Here is a 26,038-nt window from a genome sequence, read left to right as displayed (position 1 = left end):
TCTGCCACATTCTCACGAATCTTCCAGTCTCTGATACACAGCATTTGAACCCATCTGATATCTACAAGTAAGAGATGTCCCCTGCCAAGTTATTTGCTAATTATCTCAAAATTCCATCAGGCTCCGATAGCACTTTTTCATTAGTTATACGGCCAAAGGCAGTGTAGTCCTCACCCGTCACTGACTAAGTAGAGCTATCACAACAAGAAAAATAGCACACTAATGTACAGGAGGAAATTCACAACCATACAGAGTATATAAGGAGTGCACAAGGAAATTTAGAAGCATGACACCTGCAATTCATGGCTATCAAATGACTGTCTATAAATATCCCCCTGTACATGACCTAATCTCCTTTATCATGCTTTTATTATTACCAAGCTAGAAACATGACAGAATAAAGGTGTCCAAGACTTCATTGAAAGCAAAGTGTCTCTCTCTCTCTCTCTCTCTCTCTCTCTCTCTCACTTCCCTCATTGTTTTTGTGACATTCAACAAAGTAAAATGAAAAACTATAACAACTTCAGTAATGTCATCTGCTAGAGAACTCAATATGATTTTACCATGTCTCTCTCTTCCCATACATCAGAAACAAATACATTGAAGCAGTGTATGACTACAGCTTTGTACACTGCTGTGCATTTTGTTTTTCTACCATAACTTTGAGGTCTGTGTCAGGTGTTAAACCAACATTAACTCATTTCAATCCATTGGCTCTCAGATAAAACTGGACATCACATGGTGTAAACTATGCTGCTCCCGTAGCACACAGCATGGTTGAAGTAAAAGACAGATCCCGTGTTTCTTATTTACAAAAATGCGGAAGACATCACAATATGTGGAAACTGGGAGAGTTTGCAGCACTGTGGGGCATTTCCAAACATCTGCCTGGAGTTGATGTCCCCTACATTTAATCTCATCTTCCACAGATGTATTGGTGTTCCATTTGTGAAGAGACCCAGAGCATTGATTCCTCACATTGGTGGTGCATATTGCACCCAGGTATTTGTTCACTGTTTCAGTGTCCTAGGTGGTAGTCATCCTGACCTCCATATCTTTGGACGCTGCATCTTCCATTTTTATGGTTCACAATACATAATCACACGTAGAACAAGGGGTTGTTCTGCAGAACTTAAACTCATAGATCAAAGATAGTATGCACAATCAGTTGTTAATCCCACTGGTGGAGGAATGGAATGATTTTCATACATGCAATCGAACATGTAAGTACCCTCAGGCTTCCACATTTTTGGTGTATTTTCATCAAATTTAGGTATTCTCCACTGATTTTGCAATTTTTCCAGGTTCTTGGGAATTTCAATGGATTTCGCCCTATTACTAAGGGTCCAAACCATCACTCTCGATGAGTTGTCACATCAACAAAATGTCTCATTGCATGGATCCCATGATGCTATCAGCCAATGACATTCCGACATGGTTCTCAATTTCTGTATCATTGCCAAACTACCCACCCCCTCCATTACTTTGCAAAGATCCTACACATGTGACTATATCACCAACCCTGTTACACTGCCTACATCACATGACACAAATACTGTTTCTTAGTGTAGGAAATAGCCATCAGCAGAAAGGAGGTGAAAAAACTACATTCCTTAGCCAAAACACTTTTTATTCGGTAACATTTTATTATGCTTTGTCATCTCCACCTATGTATATGGGAGTCACAGAGTATTCTCAAATTCATAGGAAAAAATCAGAAATTGAAAGATGTGACCATCACTTTTGATGATTACCATCCTAACAAACAAATCATATCCATAGCAGCTCTCCGCCCTCTCTTTTGAAAAGAACTGCTCCTTCAATCTTCAGATTTCACCATTAGTGCTGTGTCATACACGTACTCTCTAGATGCATGCATGCTGAGAAGGTTAACACTCCTTATTGGTGTATAGTAGATATGTGCCTGATACATTTGAGAGTGTTGTGGTGATATAATAAACAATTAAGAAGAAGAAGAAAAGTATAGTCTATGCATGATGGAGCTCCAGACAGAAAGAGTTTGAAACATTTAATGTAAATCACTTGTGATATCAATTCCGTAGTATTGTTGTGGTGTTTGGATTCCATACCAAGAAGGCACTGGGGAGGGAGAAATGGTTGTAGAACATAAACACACACTCCTAAAGCTACAAAGTTCTGCACTTAAGCGTGCTATAATGTTAATGCAGTGTGTATATATTAGTCATGTGGAATGAAACATTTTTAATACTCCAATGCAGTAACCTGACCCAGGACCCCGGACCCAACTTCAGGAGGGTCTATCTAGATTGTGGTGCACTCATTTTTGTCTGTGAGGGGTGCACATGGTGGAATGGCTCAAGGACAAGGTGCTCATGATATCCCCATGGCAAGATGCGAAGCTGCTGGTTAAGATGGCAGAGGAGCTTGTTAAGAACGAAAAGATATCGTTGTGGGTACCTAAGATCCTTAAGGAAGTCTCTCCCAAGATTCTGTTTGGGAAAATAGGGGCCCAGAACCCAAAAGTCTTGACAGAAGAGGGACCTTGACTTAGGCTTAACGGAAATTAAAAGCTCAATAAGGAACCCAGTAGAATTCGAGGAAGTAGCAAAGGCTGTTACTTCTGCCATAGTGACCGCATATCAGGACAACTGCACAATCACCAGGAAGTGCACAAGTAGGAGTGTTCCTTGGTGGAATAACAAACTGGAAATGCAGAGAAAACAGGTACAGAGACTGTTTAATATTGCGAGACAATGGGCTAAATATCGTGAGTCGCCTGTCAATTATAATCTTGCAATCAGACAAGCAAAAAAGGCATCCTGGAAGGCATTGTGTGAGGAAGTGGAGGGCACGGCTGCACAAGCCAGATTCACATGATTCTCACTAGAGTACCAACCAATCCAGGAGGTATGTTGAGGAAGGAGGATGGGGAATATACAAAGACAACACATGAGACACTGGAATTGCTCCTCAAAACTCACTTTCCTCAATATGCTCTGCCGGTCAACACAGAGCAGTAGGTGACCAGAGAGACAACGGTTCACAGGTACTCAAAGAGAGGACTGAGAATCAGCCAAGGACTGTGTGAACTTCAACAAAATCCAGTGGGCAGTGGGAACATTCCAACCATTCAAGTCACTTGGCCCAGATGGAATTTTTCCAGCTCTCCTGCAACAGGCATGAGGAAAGCTCCTAAGAGTCCTATGCAGGCTATACAGGGTTAGCCTGAGGAATCATTCCCAATGCTTGGAGGGCAGTGAAGGTTGTCTTCATTCCAAAGCCAGGGAGAACTGATCATACCAAGGCCAAGGATATGAGACCAATCAGTCTGTCCTCCTTCATTCTCAAAACATTGGAAAAACTGGTTAATGTATATGTTGGGGAGAGGAGGATAAGTAGGGTCCCTCTACACTTGAACCAACATGCATACCAGCCAGGTAAATCATGTGAGACAACTCTTCACCAACTCGTTGGAAAGGTGGAAAAAGCGCTTCACTTCCAAGAAATAGCCCTCTGCATCTTCCTGGGTATTGAGGGGGCCTTTAGTAACACGACCTTTGATTCCATGGTAAGGACAGCAGAGGTGCATGACCTGGGGACCACTATATGTAGGTGGACCAGGGCCATGCTTAGAGGAAGGAAGGTAGACGCTACCATGATGAACGAAAAGATGGAAATTAAGACCACTAGAGGCTGCCTACAAAGGCAAGTTTTGTCTCCTCTATTGTAGAATCTAGTGGTGAACAAACTCATTGAGGAACGAAGTTTTAGACAATACTTCTGCCAAGGATATGCACATGACCTTGTCATAGTAATACTTGGCAAATTCACTGACACATTTAGGAACATGGCACAAGGAGGATTGGACATGGTGCAAAAATGGTGCATTAAATAGGATCTAAGAGTTAATCCTAAGAAGACTGTTGTGGTGTCATTTACAATGAGACATATTCAACACTCAAGCTGGAATCTAAAGCTCTTCAGTGAAACTCTACCTGTGAAGGGGATAGTGAAATATCTAGGGGTAACCTTGGATGAGAAGCTAACTTGGACCCCTCACATTAAGAGCATCTGCTTCAAGGCAAAAAGTACTCTAGAGAGAACTAGGAGGGCTTGTGGCAAAAACTGAGACCTAAGCCCCAGGTGTATGCACTGGATATACACCACAGTGGTTAGACCTAGGATTTCCTGCAGGGCTGTAGTGTGGTGGAAGAGGGTAGAACAGCGGGTTGCTGCTAAGGTGCAGAGATTGGCCTGCTTAGCCATAACGGGTGGAATTGGCAGCACGCCAACCGCTGGAATGGAAGCCATGCTTGATATGCCTCCACTTCACCTTTGAGTCAAGAAGAGACAGCAGCTGGGACACACAGACTTAAAACTGGCAAAAACTGGGTCTCATTCGGATATCTGGAATCACACACTAACATAGTGAGTTAGGTAAATATAGGAATGGCTGGGGAAATGCCTGCCAACTATATAATAGCTCCCAACTGCTTCAGCAAGGCTTACAACATAATAATTGGAAGTAGGGAGCAGTGCAAAAACCAGTTCTACACCGTATGGGGGACATCGTTTGGTTCATCAATGGGTCAAAAACAGACCAAGACATTGGGGCAGGGGTGTACAGGGTTCAGCCAAGTCTGGAGAGCATCATCTCACTAGGAAAACTGGCCTCTGTATTCCTAGCTAGAATTACTTCAATCAGGGCATGTGTGGAGGAGAATATGCATAGGTGCTACAATAACCGTAGCATCTACATCTATTCAGACGGCCAGGCAGCCCTGAAATCATTGGCAGCTCCTGCAACAAGATTAAGATTGTTGCAGATTGCCACAGGGTTCTGGTGGAGCTAGGGGGAAGCAATAGTGTGGTTCCCTGGCCACTCCGTGATCTGTGGCAATGCACAAGCCGATAGATTGGCTACGATGGGGGGCAACAACTCCATTTATTGGACTGGAACCTATCCTGACAATCACCAAGGTTATGATCAAATTAGAACTATCGAACTGGCTTAGGAAACAGCAAGTAGGATATTGGACCAAGGTCCATAAACAAAAACATGGTAAGGTAATGATGCCCAAGCCATGTTTTACAAGAATCTCAGTAATCCTGGGATTGAACAGGAAAGAGATCAAACTCATGACGGGACTGAGGACCGGCCATGGGAATTTCAAAAAACATCTACACACTATGGGTATAATGGAAGAGGATCCTAAATGTAGAATCTGTGATGAGGGTGAAGAAACTGCATCACACCTAATCTTCGAAAGCATGGCATTGGAGAGTAAAAGATAAAGAATCTTTGGGACAACTAGACCTGAAGAAATAGCGTCTAACAAAAAACTGGTAGAGGGACTCCTTACACTATTTAAGGGCACTGGTTTCCTTTACTAGATATATGGGGAACGATACCACACATAAACCTAGTTTTGGAGCGGGCAGTGGCGGGTCAGACCTAAGCTGTTTTATCTTCCCTGTTAAAATCAATCAATCAATCAATCAATGTGTGTATATCGCTATCCCATAACTTTTGTCACCTCAGTGTACTATTATCGTCCTGCCAGTTATTTTCTATAACCCATGTCTGACAACTATGCACCCTTTGATCATTACACAGCGGAGGGTACCAACATACTGCCTGCTGGAGAGCGCAGTCTTTCCTGTGTTGGTAAATTGTGTCATTGGCAACGGATGGGTGTGGGATGACCCACAAGCTATTGAAATCATTTAACAAGGAATACTGTTACTACTGAAAATTTTGAGTTCATCTAGTGCTGTTTCAAAATCAGTCATGAATTTTCTCAGATGAAATTGGTAGTCCAATTTTCCTTTCTTATTCTCACCAAATTTAAGTTGTTGTACACCAGTGATGTCTTTGGTAGTTAGTGCCATATCACCTGCAAAGGCTACACAATCTAGTTCTACATCTTTTAGTTTAAATCGTACATGGTGTGTTGACACAGTTGCACTTGCATTTATTCATTCTCTTAACAGTTTTGTCAAGGGAACTTCTTATAATAATGATGACAGCCCATCCAATAATCTGTGCATAAAGGGTGCATGCACCATGCATGTAACATTGCATCAACATTGCATTGCATCAACTACGTATAGGATTTGTAAGCATAAGGTGAGTTACAAAAGGCTTGGTCAGATTTATTCAGCGTGTTTTTATATTAATAGTAGGAGTTTTCATTTGGCTGAGTATTATCTCTGCACAACTGGACATATCTGTTGGTAGTGCTGACACACTCATCCAACAGTTGGGGTACTTGAAGGTGTGCGCCTGCTCTATTCCACTTACTACAAGACAACTTCTGCCAGACTACGGATGTAAAGATGTTGGGTTCAATCCCTGGTCGGAATTAAGACTTTTATTTGTCACTGGTCATTTTTTTAATCTCTTGCAATGTTTATTAATGTAAGAAATGCCAAGCCATACTGTTGTTCAAATTTCAAATTAAACTGTAGGCCCGTCTATAACTAGCTGGGTAAGTTAGTGCAAATGGCCAGAGGAAGGTAAGGGCACAGCACCTCAAATAGGACAGTGTCTAATAAAGCTCTGATGTGCTCAAGCAAGCCTTAATGACTGCTTAACTTTTACTATATTTTCAGTACCTTGAAGAAAGAAGAGCCCAGAACTGAAAGCAAATTAAGTGATACTGTTTGAATTTTATAAAAAGAAAAATGGAATTAGTGTTGTTCTGTATCACTGCAATTATAAAGGCTGCTCAATTTGTTTGTATTATACTGTCAATTAATATGGATGCAGCTATACACATGCATGAGGTAAAAATTTATGTTAACTTGTAACGAATGTTGTTATCTGCCCATTGCTGATCTTGTTGTGCAATACATAGTATACTCCAACTGATCTTTCCCATTTTGGAAGCTTTCTTTTCTTAACAATTCAAAATACAACTTTTTTAAATTGCTCCAGAATACTATAATGCCAAGTATTTGTCAGGAGGATAAACAGGACACTTTTTTATATCTATAGAAACAATTGTTTATGAACTTCACAATCTTTATTCAAGCTATTTTCAGATTATCTGCTGACATGCAACAAAAATTAATTTTACTCCACGCTTGATGTTCAGTAATAAATACAGCGCACTTTGTGAAAGGGAATATATTCGAGAGAATCTGCATGTTCTCGCCGGTAGTCCCATAGGTAATGGTCAATAAGAACTGAGTTAACTGTAACATTGTTGATATTGTACTCCTGCAGAAGTTGCCTTACTTGTTTGCAAACACGCTCAACCACTTCAATCGAAACTCCTCGAATTTCAACTTCTTCTCGGCTACCGTTTGCTAGTATGTGACCTGTAACAAATGTAATTTGTTTATAATCATAAAACAACTTTTATGTGGATGTTATATTTAATACTAACTCACATGTAAGGATCACCTACTAAATTGACAAATGAAGAAAAAAGCACCGATACACCATGTAAGTGTCTTTATTAACCATTATATTTACAACACTATGGTGACAGGTAGTGATGGACATTTAAAAAAAAAATGCAACATGGGTTCAGCACAAATAACAAACTCCCAGAAAATAGAAAAATATTATGGGTGGAAGTATATCTTTATTGCCTACCACTGTTTGATTTGTTGTACATTTTGTTAAGCCTGAAACATTTCTCAAATACAGGGTAACGGGCTATGTTATCTGGTTTTGAACTAATATCTTAAATGTGACTCAGATATGCTCAGTAGAATTCATGTCAATTCATTGGTATCATTTATTTCAGCTCATTCCAGGATCATGAAGTTGAAGGCATAATATGTCCAAGAATGATCTCCCGAAACTTGAATCTGTAAGCAGTCTATTGGCATAAAGAGTAAACCACAACTCTGAGGATGTACATTAGTGTGGGCAAACTTCTAGTTAATTACACTCTACACATTTTCTCTAACAATGTACTTCAGCATTTAGAATATCTTTTCAGTGCGCCAAATACAAAAGTAGCCACAGTAGCTACACCACTGTTGTTACAACAAAACATACTTCTGCTACAACATGTATATCTGAAATTTTGGGTAAACTTCTTATGGGTAATAATAAAACAATGTTATGGCTGCTGGCAATGGATGAAACATTGCAATATGATGTGAACTCCATCTCAATTTTTTGTGGTATTTTTAATGAACTGCCTTGGAATAATTCATTTAATGAACCTTTAATGATTGTGTTATAATTCTTAATAATTGAATGTTTATGCTTATAAATGATGGCTTATCTATAAATGATGGCTTATCTGTTATATAATTCCCTAAAGCCTGCTAAAAGTTCTGTGTGCTGTCCATATTTAGAGTGGATCATTAACTAGCAAAGTATGTACAACTACAGGAACCCCTCATCCAGTTTTTACATGCAACTGAACTGCTAGCCAAACACAAAGGACTCTTTGAACATTTAGTAATAACAAAGAGACTTACCAGATTTTAACAGCTCCATGAGTTCATCAGTATATTTCATTGCTCCAAAATGGACCAAAACCTGTGGGACCCTATGAAAGTCATAGAAAAAGACTCCATGTATATTTCATTTTCATTAGATTGTTACAAGAAATTAAATGAAGCCAACTACATTTATTACTTTAACTCACTTTGGGTGGCTTCTTTAATACACACACAGGCTACCTAGAAAAGTAACTTCCCTTCACATGAGGCATAAGAAGTTGTGGGGGAACAGCCACTTAACTGACTTGTGCAATAGGGGTCAATGTTTATAGAGCTGCAATAGTGAGAAAGCTCCACTGATTTTTAATTGCTTATAACAGTCATTCATATTTGTAATATAGTTTGTAGCAGCAAAAATATCTCAAAGATGTTCGCATTAATGGTGACTTTTGTGCTGTATGCAGGCCACATGTGATGAATGACGGTCTCGAGCTTCAATGGTTTCATTTTGTTTAAGGGTAGAAAGATGAAAATTCGTGATGATGACAGATGTGACCATTGACCTGTAGTCAGCAATGAACTGGTACAGAAAATTGACGAAACACTTTGTGAAAACATACTTGTTACAACTAAATGGTTAGACAAGTTCGTGCAGATTTACATGTTTTGCATGAGACTTTGACTTAACCATTAGATTACCAAAAGTACTGCATATTTTGTATCCAAAACTCCTGTCTGTAAACCACAAAATTCAATGGATAAGTGCTTCACTTACCTTCCTTTTTTGTTATGATACAGAAGGAGAATAGAATCATGATCAGTGATAATACATAGGTTTTCTACCCTAATAAAGAATCAAAACAGCAATAGTGTCCCCTCCAAACCAAAAAATGGATGTCAAACTCTGCCTGGCACATAGGTTATAGTCATGAATTCTTGGGATGCTATAGGAGTCCTGTTTGTGGATTTTATGAAATGTGGAAAGGCAATCAGTTTTCCTCAAGTAAGACATTGAGTAATCTGTGAAGATCCACTCAAAACAAGTGATCACCAGTGTTGTGTTTTTCCACGATAATACTCAACCACACTTTGCCGAGCATACACAAGAATTGTTGTATCATTTCAAATGGGATGCTTTTGGACACCTATCGAACAGTCTAGTCATTACTCCAAGTAATTCATCTCATAACACTTTGACTCCAACGAAGAGCTTTAACATGCTGTCATATGCTAGCTGCAATTTCTGCCACCAGAATTTAATGCAGAAGGAATCTGTCAACTTGTTAAAGAGATATGATAAATGGTTAGATGTGAATGGTGATTATGCAGAGAAGAAATATAAAAGTAATATCTTAGAGCATTACTAAGAAATTTTCTGAACTTTCATATTTTATTTATAGCCTATTTTCTTGATATTCCTTGTAAAAGGCCATCAAATTAAAAGATATCTGAATTTAATCTTGACTTAAGTGTGTATAGAAAACACGCTCCGAATGTGAGACCTGTATACGAGATCTTCTGTAATCCTGCCTCCACTTCAATTTGGTTGTCTTGGTCTGAATGAGACGTGGATTCCAAACTAAAATATTATGGTGTGTTTTAGTAAACTATTTTCCAGTTAAATAGCAATTTAACTTGTGTTCAATAGTCCTCTTGTATCTTTACAGCTTTCTTGTAGCATTTAAATGTGGGATCATTATTCTTGTCAGATCTTTATAAACACTAATATTTTGTTATCTTTCATATTGTACCACAGTATCCAGATGTCATGTGGCAAGACCAGAAAATAAATCAAGTAACTCTTGACAACCTCTTTCCCTGATATCTTAAATTACTGAGCAAGTCTTTCAATTTTCCCTGAGGCTATTCACTTTGTGTGAAATTTGGCAGCATCACCTGCTTTTATTTTGCTGCTGGTTAACATCCATACACACAACTCCTTAACTGAAACTACTACTTGGGTGTAATTACCCCAGCAACATGGAAGGAAGTGACTCCCGTATTCTCACTGCTCAACTGACATTTAAATATGATCAATTAGCTATAAGTTTTCAGTAGCCTCTATTGAGGAAGTGTCTAGGAAACATGTTTATGCACAGTTCTTTCTGGTGAATGGATACGAATGTGATATTAGTTACTGGAATGCATGTCTCATTGGATGGAAAACAAGCAAGTGCCTGTACTGACATACTATTTGTCCCCAAATTAAGGACTGATATTCTAAGATGCAGTGAAGATCTCGATTACTTCAGAACACATGTCAGTATAACTCAACAAATTAGCAAGTGGGATCATGCAGTCAGTAAGACACTGCATCCACATTCAGGAGTAAGGACCAAAGCTCCACTGACAATGGGACAAAATTATCTGGGTGCACAGCATCGAGGTTTTTTAAAAGTCATACCACATACAGAAATCAAAGATGAAGACATTTGGATATTATAGCAGGGCCACATGGCTAGCTAATTACTAAAATAAATATGGATGAGCCATCCACTTTGAAACAGACTAAATAGAAGGAAAATGTGGCTTTAATGACAGCAATGGAGATAAGTCTTCAGACATAAAAGTGACTTCCGAAGGGAGTTTCATATGTCCATTACTAATCACAACATATATTAATGATGTAGTAGACAACATAAGAAGTTCCATGAGGCTTTTTGCAGATGATGCTAACACAGTTGCTTGAATCCGATCTTACGCAGAGATCTACTGTGATGCCAACATCTGCTTGGTTTTCAGTGAAAAGTAATTAACTCGCATTTTATCACCTGTGATGATTCAAAAAGATCAGTGTTATCCCTAGAGTTTCATTTCCTGTTTAGTGTGGCCGTTGGTTTCACCAGTACCACAAACACCTTACCCATTATCCTGAGCATCAGCTGATGTGCCCTTGCAGAACTCAGTTGGTACAGTCTGATACCACTTGAACTGCTTGATAAGAATGTCAGGACTGCAGCACTTAAGCAATTCCACTGCCAGCTTCTCCTCTTACAAAGTTTCTAGTACATAGTTTTCTGTGAAATGAATGTGAGACTTTCAGGCTTCGTCACAACTGTTCTTATTAAAGATAGATGGAATAACAAATCAACAGTCCCCCCCCCCCCCCCCCCCCCCCGTGTAACAATCATGGCATTTGTATAACCTGTTTAGTAAAATCAAATGGCTGGATGGTGATTTTTGATCTTCGAAGACGTGAAGTGACTGACTGCAAATACACTGAGATGACAAAAGTCATGGGATAGCGATATGCACATATACAGGTGATAGTAGTATCTCATACACAAGGTATAAAATTGCAGCTCACTGGCAGAGATGTTATTTGTTCTCAGATGGAAAGGTTTCTTAACTGATTAGGAGCACATGACAGGAATTACCAGTCTTTGAATGTGTAATGGTAGTTGGAGCTGGAGGCAATGGACATTTCATTTCAGAAATCATCAGGGAATCCAATATACCAAGATTCACAATGACAAGAGTGTGCCAAGATTACCAAATGACAGGTATTACCTTTCACAATGAACAACAGTGGCCTACATCCTTCACTTAATGACAATGGGCAGCGGTGTTTGCATAGTTGTCACTACTAACGGACAAACAACAACAAGTAAAATAACCACAGAAATCAATGTGGGATGTATGACAAATGTATCCATTAGGACAGTGTGGCAAAATTTGGCGTTAATGGGCTGTAGCAGCATATGACCAACATGAGTGCCTTTGTTAATGGCATGACATCACCTGTAGTGCCTCTCCTGGACTTGTGACCACATTGAGTGGATCCTCGATGACTGGAAAATTGGGGCCTGGTTGGATGGGTTCCAATTTCAGTTGGTAAGAGCTGATGGTTGGGTTTATGTGTTGTGCATTCTCCACAAAGCCATGGGCACAAGTTGTCAACAAGGCACTCTGTAAGCCAGTGTTAGCTCCATACTGGTGTGGGCTATGTTCACATGGAACAGATTGAATCCTCTGGTCCAACTGAACTGATCATTGACTGGAAATGGTTATGTTTGGCTAATAGGAGGCAATTTTCAGCCATTCATGGACTTCATGTTCCCAAACAACGATGGAATTTTTATGGATGACAATGTGCCGCGTCACCATGCCACAGTTTTTCACAATTAGTTTGAAGAATATTTTGGACAATTTGAGCAAATTATTTGGCCACCAAATTGGCTGACACGAATCCCATCAAAATTTACGGGACATAATCAAGAGGTCAGTTCATGAACAACACTGCACTGCCAACACTTTTGCAATTACAGACAGCTATATAAGCTACATAGCTGTTGTGATCTACTGGTAGTGTCTTTGATTAATAATCAAAACATGCTCAGTGCTGGGTTCAAGCCCTACCACCACTTAAATTTTGAATAAAAATCAGTATTGATAGCCGAGTACTTCCAGCATAAGAAGGTACCCTCATTCTGCCAATGGCCTTGTCAAAGATGACATATGAGCAAATGGAGATTCAGGGCACTCGCTTGCCCATAGGGTGAGAAACTGCCCCTAAAGGCAGAAGAATCAGCAATGATCAATGGCATGAGGATGCAGAAGGCACTGGAAACCACAGTATTAAAGACACGTAATGCATATCCACAGGACATGCGTCCTGTAATTGAAAATGAGATATGATCATCTCTTCATTGGCAAAAGATCCCAGAATAGACCCCAATTTGGATCTCTGGGAGGGGACTGCCAAGGGGGCGGTCACCATCAGAAAAATATTGAACAATCAACAAAAGGATAACGTTCTACGAGTCGGGGCATGGAATGTCAGAAGCTTATACGTGGTAGGGAAGCTAAAAACCTGAAAAGGAAAATTCAAAGGCTCAATCTAGATATAGTGGGGGTCAGTGAAGTGGAAAGTAAAGAATACAAGAATTCCTGGTCAGATGGCTATAGGGTAATATCAACCACAGCAGGAAATGGTATAATTGGAGTAGGATTTGTTGTGAATATAAAGGTAGGTCAAAGAGTCTATTACTGTGAACAATTCAATGATAGGATTATTTCTATCACAATCAGCAGCAGACCAACACTGACAATGATAGTGCAGATATACATGCCAATGTTGCAAACTGAAAATGAAGAGATAGAGAACATATATGAGGATAATGGATAGGTAATTCAGCACGTAAAGGGTGACAAAAATCTAATAGTCATGGGGGACTGAAACACAGTTGTAGGGAAAGAAGTAGAAGAAAGAGTTATGGGAGAAGATGGGCTTGGTACCTTGAAAGAGAGGGGAGAAAGACTAATTCAGTTCTGCAATAAATATCAGCTAGTAACTGTGGATACACTGTTCAGAATCACAACAGGAGGACTTATAATTGGAAAAGGCCAGGAAATACGGGAAGCTTTCAATTAGACTCAGATCACAATGCAGTAATGACAAAGAGTAGGCTGAAGTTTAAGAGATTAGTCAGAATCAATGTGCAAAGAAGTGGGATACGGAAGCATTAAGGAATGAAGACAAACTTGAAGTTCTCTAAAGCTGCAATGAGGAATGGCTCAGTAGGCAGTACTGTTAAAGTGGGATGGACGTCTCTAAAAAGAACAGTCATAGAAGTTGGAAAGAAAAACATAGGTACAAACAAGGTAACTGAAGAAGCCATGGGTAACACACGAGATGCTTCAGTTGATAGATGAAAGACAGAAATACAAAAATGTTCAGGGAAATTGAAGGATTGACTCAGCATACTGAAAAGTCAAAACAACCCTTGGTGTAATTAAAAGCAAGGGTGGTAACATTATGAGTGCAATGGGAATTCCACTATTAAATGCAGAGGGGAGAGCAGACAGGTGGAAAGTACATGGAAGGACTTCATAAGGTTGACGTGATAGAAGAATAGACAGGAATAGATTTAGAAGAGATAGGGGATCCAATATTAGAATTAGAATTTAAAAGATCTTCGGAAGACTTAAGATCAAACTAGGCAGAAGGGACAGATAACATGCCATCAGTATTTCTAAAATCATTGGGGGATGTGACAACAAAACAACTATTCATGTTGGTGTTTAGAATGTAGTAGTCTGGCATTATACCATCTGACTTTCAGAAAAATATCATCCACATAATTCCAAAGACTGCAAGAGCTGACAAGTACCAGAACTGACACACAATCAGCTTAACAGCTCATGCATCCCAGTTGCTAACAAGAATAATATGTAGAAGAATGGAAAAGAAAATTGAACATGTGTGAGACGACAATCAGTTTGGCTTTAGGAAAGGTAAAGGCACCAGACAGGCTATTCTGACATTGTGCAGTTGATAATGGATGCAAGACTAAACAAAAATCAGTACACATTCTTTGGATTTGTCGACCTGGAAAAAGTATTCAACAATGTCAAGTGGCGCAAGATGTTAGAAATTCTGAGGAAAATACGGGTAAGCTATAAGGAGAGAAAGGTAATATACAACATGTAAAAGCTCAGAGGGAATCTTAAGAATGGAAGACCAAGAACAAAGTGCTCCGATTAAAAAGGGTATAAGATAGGGATGTAATCTTTCGCCCTTACTGTTCAATCTGTACATCGAAGAAGCAATGAAAATAAAGGAAAAGTTCAAGAGTGAAATTATAATTCAAGGTGAAAGGATATCAATGACACTATTCATTGATGACTTTGCTATCTCAGTGAAAGTGAAGAAGGATTACATGAGCTGCTGAATGGAATGAACAGTCTATGAGTACAGAATATGGATTGTTAGTAAACTGAAGAAAGAAGAAAGTATTGAGAAGTAGCAGAAATCAGAACAGCGAGTAACTTAAATCGGGATTTATGGTCATGAAGTAGACGAAGTTCAGGAATTCCACTACCTAGGAAGCAAACCAATGACAGACGGAACAAAGATGACACCAAAAGTAGACTAGCACTGGGAAAAGGGCTTTCCTGGTCAATAGAATATCAAACACAGGCCTTAATTTGAGGAAGAAATTTCTCAGAATGTACATTTGGAGCAAAGCATTGCATGGTAGCGAAACATGGACTGTGGAAAAACAGGAACAGAAGAGAATGGAAGCGTCTGAGATGTGGTGCTACAGATGAATGTCGAAAATTAGGTGAACTGATAAGATATGGAATGAGGAGGTTCTGCGCAGAATCATAGAGAAAAGGAGTATGTGGAAAAAACTTACATGAAGAAGGGACAGGGTGATAGGGTTTCTGTTAAAACACCAGGGAATTGCTTCCATAGTATTAAAGCGATCTGTAGAGGGTAAAAACTGTAGAGGAAGACATGAGACTGGAATACATCCAGCAAGTAATTGGGCACGTAGATTGCAAAGTGGTACTTTGAACTGAAGAGTTTAGTACAGGACAGGAACTCGTGGTAGGCCGCATCAAAACCAGTCGGAAGACTGATGACTCAAAAAAACAAACAGCAAGAAGAAGAAGAAGAAAAGGGAGGCACCATGGCTCTATATTTCTGCAGGGGCCTTCCAAATGCTTGCAGAGTTCATGCAACTTTGAGCATCTGATGACACGACAAGTGTGGTGCATACTTTAAAATTTTGTGAACTGTGCAACTTCTAGCCTTAACACATACTTTGGAGGTCTACGCATGTTCCTAGAGAGATGGTGCAGCGGTAAGACACTGGTCTTGATTTCAGTACAATGGCAGTTCAAATCCCCGTCTAGCCATCCGGATTTAAGTTTTCTTGGGTTTCCCATACTGATTATGGCAAATGTGGGCATGGTTCCTTTGAAACAGCACACCCAGCTTCCTGCTGCTTCAGTCCCAATCAAAGCAACTGCTTCGCCATGATGCAGTATGCTTCTCTTGCAGTATGTGCCACTGGAATTGGTTGACCATCTCCATGACACTTTTGTGCTTACTAAATGAACCTCTAACAATATGCACTCTTCTTCGCATCTTCTTTATTTCCTCTATCAATCCTATGTGGCACAGATCCCAAGCTGATGAGCAATATTCAAGTACTAGTTGAATGATGGCTTTGTAGGCTACCTCGACTGTTGATGGTCTATATTTCCTGAGCATTCTTCAAATGAATCTAAGTCTGGCATGTTCCTTTCCTGTGATTAGTTTCATATGGTTACTCCACTTTAAATCACCCTGTACATACACTCACAGATATTTTACAGAAGTCGCTGTTTGTAGTGGTTGTTCTGCAATCGTGTAGTCAGACAATAATGGGCCTTTCCATCTATGTATACACAATAGGTTACATTTTTTATGTTGGGGTCAATTGCCACTCCCTGTACCTGTTGATCATCTGCACCTATTGAAGATAATGGTCTGTTTGGGTCAGTTTATAATGAATGACCAAGCTGACTGTCTACATTTCACTGAGTTACAATTTTTAAGGGGGGTACTTTCCTTCCTTTTGTATTTCAGAAGGGATGTATTTTGTTCATGTGGGCAATGAACTGGAGTGATGTTCCCTTTCCATAAGACCATATCAGAAAGGTACCATCACACTTTGTGTCAGTACTAGTCTCATTTTATTGTTGGTGGCAGCACAATCTTTAGTTACATCTGGGACAATTGCATCATTTAGATATGACCAATTCTATATATTCTTTGAGAATAAGTAACTTTCCTCATGAAGACTATAGTGGCTATAGGTGAAACCTCAGAATTTCATATCAACTCAATGTGACATGTGCAACAACAACATTCAATGCAAAAAATGCATTGTCAAAGATGTTGTGGCAATGGAATTGAGGTTTGTGGTATGTGGTGAATCAAATCACGAACCCAACAGTATGAACAGAACAGAACAGAAAAGAACAGATGGAATGTGGCCAGAATATGTCAGAGACAAGGATCACAAAGCAAGCCTCATATCATATAAATCACTGCAGAGAGGATTTGTATGCAGACCAAGAAGTAGAACAGTAAATGCTGACTGCTAAAATGGATCACAATGGAAATTGTCTCAGGCCATTCAGATCAAAAGGCGTAAAATGCAAAGCGTAAAAATTTGAGTTATTTGAGGTGAAGGACATGAAAGGGAGGCAACAAATGAAAATGGCATGAGACAGGGTTGTAACCTACCCTACATGTTATTCAGTCTTTACATAAGGGAAACTAACGGAGAATTTGGAAATGGTATTAAAGCTGAAGAAGAAGAAACAAAAATTTTCAGGGTTTGCCAAAGACACTGTAATTCTGACAGAAATGTGTTAACATCTAATACAAATTTATGAGTTACAAAGTCTCAGAAGAATTTGTTTGGGGAGTAGTGCTGTACGCAAGTGGTTTGTGAATGATTATCTGTACAAACAGGCAGAGACTAGAAAGTTCTGAAATTTGGTGACACCAAATAATGTGCTGAAAACTAAATGGTAATAATGATAAGAAGTACTACGCCAGATTGGGGAAAAAATTGCTTTATGACACAACTTCACTAATGGAATGAATAGTTTGAGAAGACACATTGTGAGCCATCAAGGAATTAATAAAGTGATGGAGGGAAATTTTAAGGGTGAAAATTGTTGCAGAAGACCAGGGCGTGACTATAGTAAACAGGTTCCAATGGATGTATGCTGCAATATCTACACAGAGATGGAGGGGCTTTCACAGGAGAGACAAGCATTGACAGCTTCACTCATGCCAATCTTTGGGCTGAAGACCACCACCACAAAAACAACAAATATTTTGATGGTCAGTGAAAATGTTTGTACACTTACAACTCTGTACACAGCCCACTTTCTGTAGTTCTCATCTAGATCCACCAATCTCTACCTATTCTCAGTCCTGCAGAAAATGCCATCTGGTCAAAATTTTCACAGTGACTGAGAGGTACAGTCAACCGCCGCACACTGGTTCCAAGAACAAGCAGCAGACTTTTATGAAACAGAAACAAAGAAATCCATTCCATAATAATGTAAGATATTTCAACTTTTGTGGTAAATATGTTGAGATTTTGTACAATACTTCCATATTTTTTTAATAAATTCTTCCAGGTAACAATGTTTAAATTTTGTTTATGTTGTTGTTGTTGTTGTGCTCTTCAGTCCTGAGACTGGTTTGATGCAGCTCTCCATGCTACTCTATCCTGTGCAAGCTTCTTCATCTCCCAGTACCTACTGCAACCTACATCCTTTTGAATCTGCTTTGTGAATTCATCTCTTGGTCTCCCTCTACGATTTTTACCCTCTATTCTGCCCTCCAATACTAAATTGGTGATCCCTTGATGCCTCAGAACATGTCCTATCAACCGATCCCTTCTTCTGGTCAAGTTGTGCCACAAACTTCTCTTTTCCCCAATCCTATTCAGTACCTCCTCATTAGTTATGTGATCTATCCATCTAATCTTCAGCATTCTTCTGTAGCACCACATTTCGAAAGCTTCTATTCTCTTCTTGTCCAAACTATTAATCGTCCATGTTTCACTTCCATACATTGCTACGCTCCATACGAATACTTTCAGAAACGACTTCCTGACACTTAAATCTATACTCGATGTTAACAAATTTCTCTTCTTCAGAAACGCTTTCCTTGCCATTGCCACTCTACGTTTTATATCCTCTCTACTTCGACCATCATCAGTTATTTTGCTCCCCAAATAGCAAAACTCCTTCACTACTTTAAGTGTCTCATTTCCTAATCTAATTCCCTCTCAGCATCACCCGACTTAATTCGACTACATTCCATTATCCTCGTTTTGCTTTTGTTGATGTTCATCTTAAACCAACAAGAACACTAGTATTTAAAAACACTTAAAATAAATACAACTAAAAGAATAAAGACACTGTTATGAGAGTTTCTGAACTAACTTGCTAATTTAAAAAAATATATCATTACTACAGATTCATAGGATTAACATACCTGTAATCTGCAAACATTGAAAGGGAATCAATGTCTTTGAAATAACCTACACCTTCTCCCTTGAAGCAGGCCCATATATCACCTATGAGGATTTGCGCTCTCTTGTAAAATGATACTGAAATGCAATTAGAAACTGACATAAGCTGACATCAACTAAAATAATTTTTTCGTATCCAAAGAAAACTTAAATGTGAAAAATTATAAAATTACAAAGAGACATTATGGTTGGCCATACTAATATTTAGATGTATTACTGACAGGCACACATAACTGTACAATAAACTATTCACACTTTCAGAACTGTTAGATCCTCCTGTTAGATATGTCTTTCCTTCTTCTGAGGGAACTAACAGTTCCAAAAGTTACCATAGTTGTTTTGCTTTTTTACATGTGTCTATAAGCAGTACTTGGAATTTCACTTCTTAATAAAATTTGGGCAGACAGATATTTCAAGAACTTTCCAGAAACATAAATACTAAATAACGAATTACTGAGGGCAATGGGATTTGAACTGGCGCTAACTGGTACACTGTACTGCCTGCACCACAGCTTGCATTAATATTTGTATCAGTGCTGTTTTTTGTGTACATTGTGGTGGATGCACCACAGTATAATGGTTACCATCACTGGCTGGCTTGCTAAGGGTTGCCAGTTCAAACTTGACCATCACAGTTATTTGTTATTTAGTATTTATCGTTTCTGGAAAGTTCTTGTAATATATTATATTTGAATTTTTTTTTTCTTCCAGTAACTTTCAGGTTTGCAGCTGGATCCTATCAACATTCTGCTACGATATTTCAGACCAGAGACATCCAACCCCCCTCAGGTGAGTAGACAAGACCCGATGCAGTCATGGTATAAGATGATACCATGACCGCATCAGGTCTCTTCAGAACTTCGTTTAATCACCTGAGGATGGCCGGACATCTCTGGGCTGAAATATAGTGGCAGAATGTTGATGGGATCTGGCTGCAAACCTGAAAGTAACTGGAAGAAGAAATGCACTGGGTAATTTTCAAAAGTTGTATTTGTAATGTTTGTATATTCTGGAATAACATATGTTTGTGGCAACACTGACGTGCCATAACATCTATGGTGCGCAAAAAGCTCTTTGGGGCCAAGGTGGCCACTATGTTCTGTCTGTGTAATACTTTCGATGTGTAATGACGTGTATCTGAAGTGTGACAATAAAAGTGCTCATTGTTTTAACAAGTGGATCAACGGGTTGTTATTTATAACGATAAGGACCCAAAATACCACATTGGTGACCCCAAAGTGATGTGAACACGCAACCTTCAAAAATTGACATTTCACTATTGCAGACCAAATGCGCTCTTCTTGCGACCAAGTTCACTAGTAAAAGTTACGACGTGCTACTACAACGACAAGAAATCAGTGAACTCAATCAAATGCAGGCCAAGCTCAACTCCCTTATCTAGCATACTGAACAGACATTATAGAGCACGAAATCCGAACTCGCTTCACTTCGAGGTATTCGCTCTTCGCACAAACCGGAGTGCGTTCAAATCATTGACTCATTGCATGAGTGTTCAAATGCTAACGACGCACCCCGGATGTGCGGCATGTTATCAATCACGAGCGGCGCGTGTCACAAACTCAATACAACTGAGGGCCCTCCGGTCAGACACCGACCACAACACCTGAATCCAAACAAACTCAAAGCGGCAAAAGCAATCATCTCGGACCAATTAAAAGCAGTCATTGTACGCCCATTGGTCATCACCAATTCATCTCACACCGAAGAAGGATGGTTCCTACAGACTCTGTGGTGACTATAGCTGTCTCAATGACTGCACAATCATAGACAATTATCCAGTACCGAACATTCAGGACTTCGCTTCTCAGTTGGCAGGCACTAAAATTTTCAGTGTGGTAGGCTGTGAGAAAGCGTTATCACCAAATACCACTGTACGAACAAGATATCCCTAAAACGGCCCTCACCACACCCTTCAGCCTCTTCGAATACGTTTACGTGCCTTACGGATTGAAAAACGCCGCCCAAACCTGGCAGAGGTTCTTAGATACAGTGTTACGACCCCTACCTTTCTGCTACGTATACCTGGACGACATTTTGATCTTTTCTTCCTCTCAGGAGGAACACGAGCGTCACATCCAGGCGCTGTCTGACACATTACAATGCCACGGTGTGGTCGTCAACAAAGACAAATGCAAACTGAGACAGGATTCTATTGTTTTTCTGAGACACACAGTTTCAGCGGATGGTATCCGGCCCACACAAGACAAAATAGACATTATCAAACAGCTGCCGATACCAGAAACATACCATGAACTCCACCGGTTCTTAGAAATGATCAATTTTTTCTGCCACCACATTCCAAGAGCCGCCGAACAACAGGTCCCCCTCAAAGACGCACTTCGCGGGCCACAAACATCAGGCAACAGGCACGTGCCGTCGACAGAGGTCATGCGTGCGTCTTTCAAAAACTCAAAACCTCACTCACGGAAGCCATCACGCTTGCCGATCCACACCCAGATGCAACACTTTCACTCACCACGGACACTAGCGAAATAGCTATCGGCGCAGTACTTCAACAACACAGAGGAGAAGTGGTGCAACCTCTTAAGTTCTTTTCAAGAAAAACTTTCTCGCTCTCAGTGCAAATGGTCCACCTTCAACAGAGAGCCCTTTGCTGTCTACGAAGCCATTAGATATTTCTGCGAAGACGTCGAGGGACGCCCCTTTACGATCTTTACAGACCACAAACCTCTCGCCCAAGCACCCATAACCCCCCCCCCCCCAGCCAACCCCCTTCCTAGGAGGTTCCATTATTTCAACCCCATTTCACAATACACAACTATTGTACAATATGTTCGAGGATCCGACAACATAGCCACTGATTATCTCTCCCGGATCTCGGGCATATCTTCCTCAATCCACTTTGACGCTCTTGCTGTAGCGCAGACAAATGATGACTCCTTGGCAAACCTTTTATCTGGCAATAATCACTCTCTGCACCTGGCGCACAAGACGATCCCCAGCACACGCTCAGAGCTATGGTGTGGCACTTCCACTGGCATGCCACGCCCTCTCACCCCCTCCTCTACGCGTCGCTCAGTGTTTGACGCACTGCACAGTCTTGCCCAACCGAGCATTCACGCAACTACGCACATGACCACCAAGCGTTTCGTATGGCCTTTGCTTCGCGAATTTTGTGCCAGCAGTCCAAAGTCGGATGCCACTGCAAGCCCCCCTCAGGAATCTTCCGCTCTCCTTCTGGCAAATCCCGCCACATACACATCGACATTGTCAGCCGCCTTCCCCGGTTGTATGGTTACTGATACTCGCTTACTTTTATCGACAGAACAACTAGATGGGTCTAGGCAACCCCCCTAGTCAATATTTCGGCCGAAACAGTCGCCAACGCTGTCCTCTCCACACGGGTCGCATGTTTCGGCAGCCTCGAAACAATTACTACAGACCAAGGCCGTCAATTCGAGGCTGCCCTCTTCACAAAAATTAGCAAGCTCTTCGGCATCGGCCGCATTCGCATGACAGCCTACCACCCCCAATCAAACGGCTTAGTGGAACGATGGCACCGCACATTAAAGACAGTGCTAATGTGCCTTACATCTTTTGTGTGATCCATGGGTTCTTATTAGACTTCTGCTTAATTTGAGTTACCATCAGGGGAAAACAATTTTCAAATAAGGCGCTAACTTTATTAATGAACGTTTTGTATTTTCCATTTGTGTCTTGGATGCTGTAAACATCCATCCAATTAATTTTTTTGAGCAATCTCTTAAATTTCTCAGTCTTTGACTGTTTTATTGGCCTTCTGTACTCATTTCTGATAGATGTTTTACCCTGACAATTTTCAAAATTTGATGTTAGGTGTTGCACGTCATGGTCAGATAGCCCATTTACTACTGGTTTTGTAATGTGGCTTAGTTGCCTAGAATTGTCAATAAAGATATTATCAATGGCAGTCTTTGAACATTTGTATACCCTAGTTGGGAAATTTACAGTAGAAATTAAATTGAATGACAATGTAACTGATTTCAGTAACTGTTCACTGACTGTGTTTTTCAGGACATCTACATCAAAATCACCAGCAACCACTAGTTCTTTGTTTTTTTTATTTTTTTTATTTTAGATGAGATAATAAATCTTCAAGACCATTTATAAACAGGTTGAAATTTCCTGAAGGTGCTCTGTATATGGCTACTATTATAAAGGACCTATTATGAAATTCTATCTCTGTTGCACATGCTTCTAAGTGCTGATCTAAGCAAAATTTATTAATGTCAATATTCTTAAATTTAAAACTGTTTTTAACAAATGTGGAAACTCCTCCTTTCTCCATATTTTGTCTACAGAAGTAAGAGGCTAACTTAAATTCTGTAAGGTTTAACATATCTATACCAGTGGTCACATGATGTTCAGAGAGACAGATTATATCAACTGGGTTCGATGACTCTAATTCACCAATACAAATAAGTAGTTCATTAATTTTACTTCTAAGCCCTTGAATATTTTGATGCACTAAAAATAGCTAGCATTTCACATTTACCGAGATGAAATCAGCCGGAAATAAAATTTCTGCTGATTGCTGTAAAATTTTAACCAACAGCTGTGTTCGCTGATCCAATGTGCCAGGATTATGGTGTTTGATTTCTTTCTCAAACTGATGGTTTTTTTCAATCTTTACTTCTCTCAGAACTTGACTTCATTCTGTGCTACCTATCCTAAAAAATGTGCTGCTCCAACACCTACGACGATTGGTATATTACCACTCAAGACAGTGCCCCCCCCCCCCTACATTTTCTGGTATTAGCCCAGCCAGTTTACCCTTCCCTTTCTTGTTTAGGTGTAGGCCTTGTCTAGTATAATCCCACCTACTGAGAGAATCAACAGGAACCAAACTAACATGTGACCCTGCACCTGACCCAAGTAGCCATTCCAACTCCAAAGTAACTCTCCTGACAGAAAAGTTTAAATGAGGTCGGTCATGGCATCTCAAAACGACACAAACTCAACACCGGTATGTCTCATTGCTGAATCAATCTTTGCCAAGTCACACCCTATATTGTACCAGCATCTCTGTCAATACTATTGCCCAGTCCACCCACAATAACCACAGTGTCTTCCTTGGTAAAATCTTTACAGAGTGAACCTCAATCCTCTGTCACCTGACCCAGACCACACTAGGTTTAAAAAAATTGTGACCTGGTTTTCTGATCCTAACTGGTCCAGCAAAAGTTGATCTACACCTCTGGCATGAGAACTACCTAACAACAAAACTTTCTTTCTCTTTGCTGACTTCCCTACATTCTTATTCAATTTTGTTGTGCCCTCTCTGCACCTACCTCTGTCTGAGGCCCATCAGTTTCTAACTGAAGCAGTCTTCACAATTAACCACAAAGCTGTCTGACAAAGTTCTAGGTCTGTTCCTCCTGTCAACTGTTGTCACTTCCCACCTCTCTTTACCCTTCTCCCTCCTTAACCTGTTCAGATCTACCCTAGCCTGCTCCAACTGTGCCTGAAGGGCAGCAATTTTCCCCTCCTGTCCCACTATTTTCCTATCTCTACTGCATATCCTACAGAACCACTGATGAGACTGATCCACTTCCCCATTTCCCACACCGTTACAGTCACCCCAATGGAAAAAAAAAAAAAAAAAAAAAAAACTACTGCAGCCATCACACCAAACCCCGGAGCTAACAACTCTACGGCACATCAGGCACTTTTCACTCATCGTAAAAATCTTACTTTAGCGAGAATAAGTCAAATTAAATTGCTGAAAAACAAGAAAACACGTTTACGAAAGATTAGGTCTAGTCTCAATCGTAGGTAAACAAACTTACTTTAGTGACAATAAGTTGGATTACCAAAAAAAGAAGAAAACACATTTACAAAAACTATGCCTAGTCGCAACTGTATGTAAACAAAGCTACTATCATATGTGCAAAGTTTCCAGATACTGGAACTTAAAATTTACGCTGTGTTTATCAAAATAAGAGTTAAACAAAAAATGGATAAACTTTTCTTAACTTGCTGGAACAGAACAGAACAATTAAATGAGATTCTATAAGTCTTACTGCGCTAAAATGTACACAAATACGATCATAACCGTACTTTATGTTCCTTTCACGTTTTCTGGAATAATACGCAAAGAGAAGTGAAACCTTTAATAGTAAGCTTGCAAAACACACTAATACATGTATTAAACTTGTTTCCTGAACTAAACTGAGTTTTATTACAGTCTAAATCACTTATATGTGCAGCAGCACAAAACTCAATTAGTTTTAACAGAAACTATGTAGCTAGCTTTTTAAAAAAAATCATATATAGCCTATGTCTGCCCAAATATTGGGTTATTAGAGTATCACGTAAAAATATGAAGTAAATCCCTCAAGAACTTTTCCCCTTCATAAATTTGTAAATATATGTGCCAACTGACAAATGTGACTCCTGCAAGTAAGCATTTCCCAGCAAATCTGTCATAATTTTATAAATTTCTCAAACAAATTTTCATTTTTATTCGGGTCACAATTTTCTTGCAACTATGCAAGTCAAAATGAAAGAAGAGTTCTTATGTAAGTGGTTTTACAAAAAATGATGTCACACTTTAGAAGGAATGAAAGCAGATATGGGAAACATTAAATGAGAGACTATAAAAGGTGGAGTTCTATATGTAATATTAATATATTCTATATGTAATATTAATAGTATTAATAATTCCAGTTCATTGACTGCCTGTCCTTCCGTCAAGCACATGATGCAGTTAGGTAATTTTGTGTTTGATTCTAGAGCATCTAATTTTGGTTATTGTATATGAAAAGCTGTACAAATAGGCACCT

At 39.7% G+C, this 26,038-nt stretch overlaps 1 protein-coding gene across 1 annotated transcript in view; it reads right to left on the bottom strand.

Moving 5' to 3' along the window:
* Positions 1–6,991: 6,991 nt before the first annotated feature.
* The window catches only part of LOC126284093 (queuosine salvage protein), a 38,587-nt gene continuing 19,540 nt past the window's right edge, over positions 6,992–26,038 (bottom strand). The window contains exons 5-7 of the mRNA XM_049982742.1: positions 19,196–19,310; positions 8,431–8,501; positions 6,992–7,308 (exon numbers count right to left, since the gene is read on the bottom strand). Coding sequence (XP_049838699.1) covers positions 7,079–7,308; positions 8,431–8,501; positions 19,196–19,310 — 416 coding nt within the window. The 3' untranslated portion in view covers positions 6,992–7,078. The remainder of the gene's footprint in view (positions 7,309–8,430; positions 8,502–19,195; positions 19,311–26,038) is intronic.

This window comes from Schistocerca gregaria, chromosome 8, assembly GCF_023897955.1.
Source record: "Schistocerca gregaria isolate iqSchGreg1 chromosome 8, iqSchGreg1.2, whole genome shotgun sequence".
In the NCBI taxonomy this organism is placed as follows: Eukaryota; Metazoa; Arthropoda; class Insecta; order Orthoptera; family Acrididae; genus Schistocerca; species Schistocerca gregaria.
The sequence above is the reverse complement of the archived record's forward strand: the minus strand, read 5'-3'. Positions and strand labels throughout refer to the sequence as shown.